This window comes from Penaeus vannamei, chromosome 27, assembly GCF_042767895.1.
Source record: "Penaeus vannamei isolate JL-2024 chromosome 27, ASM4276789v1, whole genome shotgun sequence".
Lineage (NCBI taxonomy): Eukaryota > Metazoa > Arthropoda > Malacostraca > Decapoda > Penaeidae > Penaeus > Penaeus vannamei.
This window is the reverse complement of record NC_091575.1, coordinates 35,723,841-35,726,067: the sequence shown is the minus strand read 5'-3', so window position 1 is coordinate 35,726,067 and position 2,227 is coordinate 35,723,841. Positions and strand designations below refer to the sequence as shown.

Sequence of the window (2,227 nt, the reverse complement as noted above, 5' to 3'; positions counted from 1 at the left end):
TTTTTTTTCTGTCAGAAAAAAATGCACCTGTCGGGCAAGAAATAAAACTAGCTTTTTCTTATAGTTTTTATCTACGTTTTTGTACTGTATGTGGAGCTGCTTCATTTTAGTTTAATCGCATTTTTAGTTTTTGCTAACGCCAGTGCAAGGGAAAAAGCTTTAAAGTCTCGAACATCTAGGTTCCTCAGTTATGAACAACAGATAATAATAGTTTAAATAACGTATCACAGAAACGCTTTTGGCCAAGTAATTGTAGTTTTGAGTGACATTCATTCAATTTATGAGTAACTTGCCACATGTTTCCGGAGCAAGGTCATGCATTCTGTTCGACCTTTGTCAGTCACAGGAGTATATAAGCGACGCAGCCGAGTTGGACGTCAGTGCAGAGCAGCTGAGCTCGAGTCCTCTATCCAAAACAAAATGAAGTTCGTAAGTAGACCTGGATCTCCCTCGCCCCTTTTGCCATGCACACAAAGCGCACGCATGCCGACAAATCACATTTGCATTTGAAGCACACTGCATTTGAAAGATAACGTCACACCAGTTCCATAGATGAAGCCTCAGCTCCCGACACGAAGGGACCTCATTAAAGTTGGTCCCATTAGATAGTTCGTCATTTCATTAACGCTCCACATGCCTATCTGACCCCACATGCGTATTTCCCCGTCAGACAACCCTTTTCCTTGTGGTGGTCGCGGTGCTTGTGGTGCTGACGGTCGTCGGCGCCGACCCAATCCCTGAGCCTGGCTTCTCGAAGGGCGTGCGGCCGCGCCGCTTCCACCGCGGGCCCTCCGTAATCTACCAGGTGGCTCACCCACCCCCCTTGTTCCACTTCGCACCGCAGCCCGTCCACTTCGTCCACCAGCCCGTTGTGTTGCTCCACCAACCGCTCGGCCTAGGTCACGGGCCGGCCTTCCACGGCAAGGGATTCAAGGGTTGAGGGTCAGCGCGCAAGGGCGCCCAAGACAGCGAACAGGAGTCTGCTACTGAACGTGTAGATATTCTTCTGTTGCTTTTCAGAGGCACTTGTGTTCGAGGAACTCTGAAAATCTAGTCGAGATTCGCTGCTTCTGTTGCTTTAGGAATAAGTAATGAATTTTAGATAGACTGTCGTCATGACATTTTTTCTCATATAATTGTATGTATCAAAATGAAAATATTTACAGTTTGTATGATATCCGGCTTTTGTATGAAAACTCAACTTTTTATGATGTTAAATATATAAACGGTGAAAATAGAATTCTATATCTTTAGCAGATTCCCTGGATAGTGGTAGCTGACCAACTCTGTGCACATTCGCATTACATAACACATGTCAAAAAAGAAGAAGAAAGAAAAAAAATATATATATATATCAGCAGTCAGTTGAATTCCAGACAGTTGATTCACTTTCAAATTATGATTTTCGAAAAGCTTGCTCTGTGACAGCGCAGGCTTAGACCAAACGGCATATATGCGCGTAACCGAGAGCGTAATCCTGGACTGAATATCGGTTTATTAACTTCATTTTACGGATGTAACTGAAAACCACCTCTAGATGTGTACAGTGTACCTTCTTTCTCTACTGATGTTCCATTTCATCTCATTTATCTATTTATTACATTTCGTATAACAAAACCATCAGACTACTTAGTTTTGAAATGAAACCTAACGATAATGATGATGATGACAATGATGATAATGATGAGGATGGTTATTATCATTCACTTTATATGTAATTCATTTTTATCATCGTTATTATCATTATTACAATTTTAGTATAATTAGTATTACCATTATTCTTATTATCATTATCAGCATTATCATTATTGTCATTATTATTAATATTATTATCATTATCATTTTCATTATTATTATTATTATTATCATCATCACCATTGTTATGATGATTATTACTATTATCACTACTATTATCATCATCATTATCATTATCATAATTCTCATTATTATTATCATTATTTATATTGTCATAATCGTTATTATCATCATCATCAACTTAATTATCATTATTATCATTAATATCACTAATATCATCATCATCATCATCATTATGCTTTTCATTATTATCATATTATCATTCTTGGCGAACTTATTAAGCATAGGGCTAAGTGATACAGCGGCCAAGAGCGAAATGTCTGAACAACGATTATCGCTAATTGCGCCCAACCGAATGTTCCGCAAAGACCAGAAAACATATTAACCAATGCTTAATGTAGACACGTAGAAA

The 2,227-nt window shown here is 38.7% G+C and overlaps 1 protein-coding gene across 1 annotated transcript; it reads left to right on the top strand.

Moving 5' to 3' along the window:
• Positions 1 to 300: 300 nt before the first annotated feature.
• On the top strand, positions 301 to 1,240 carry LOC138866816 (uncharacterized). The gene is made up of 2 exons (XM_070140603.1): positions 301 to 429; positions 671 to 1,240. The coding sequence occupies exons 1-2, from the start codon at positions 316 to 318 to the stop codon at positions 938 to 940; spliced, it is 384 nt and encodes a 127-aa protein (XP_069996704.1). The 5' UTR covers positions 301 to 315; the 3' UTR covers positions 941 to 1,240.
• The last annotated feature ends 987 nt before the right edge of the window (positions 1,241 to 2,227 follow it).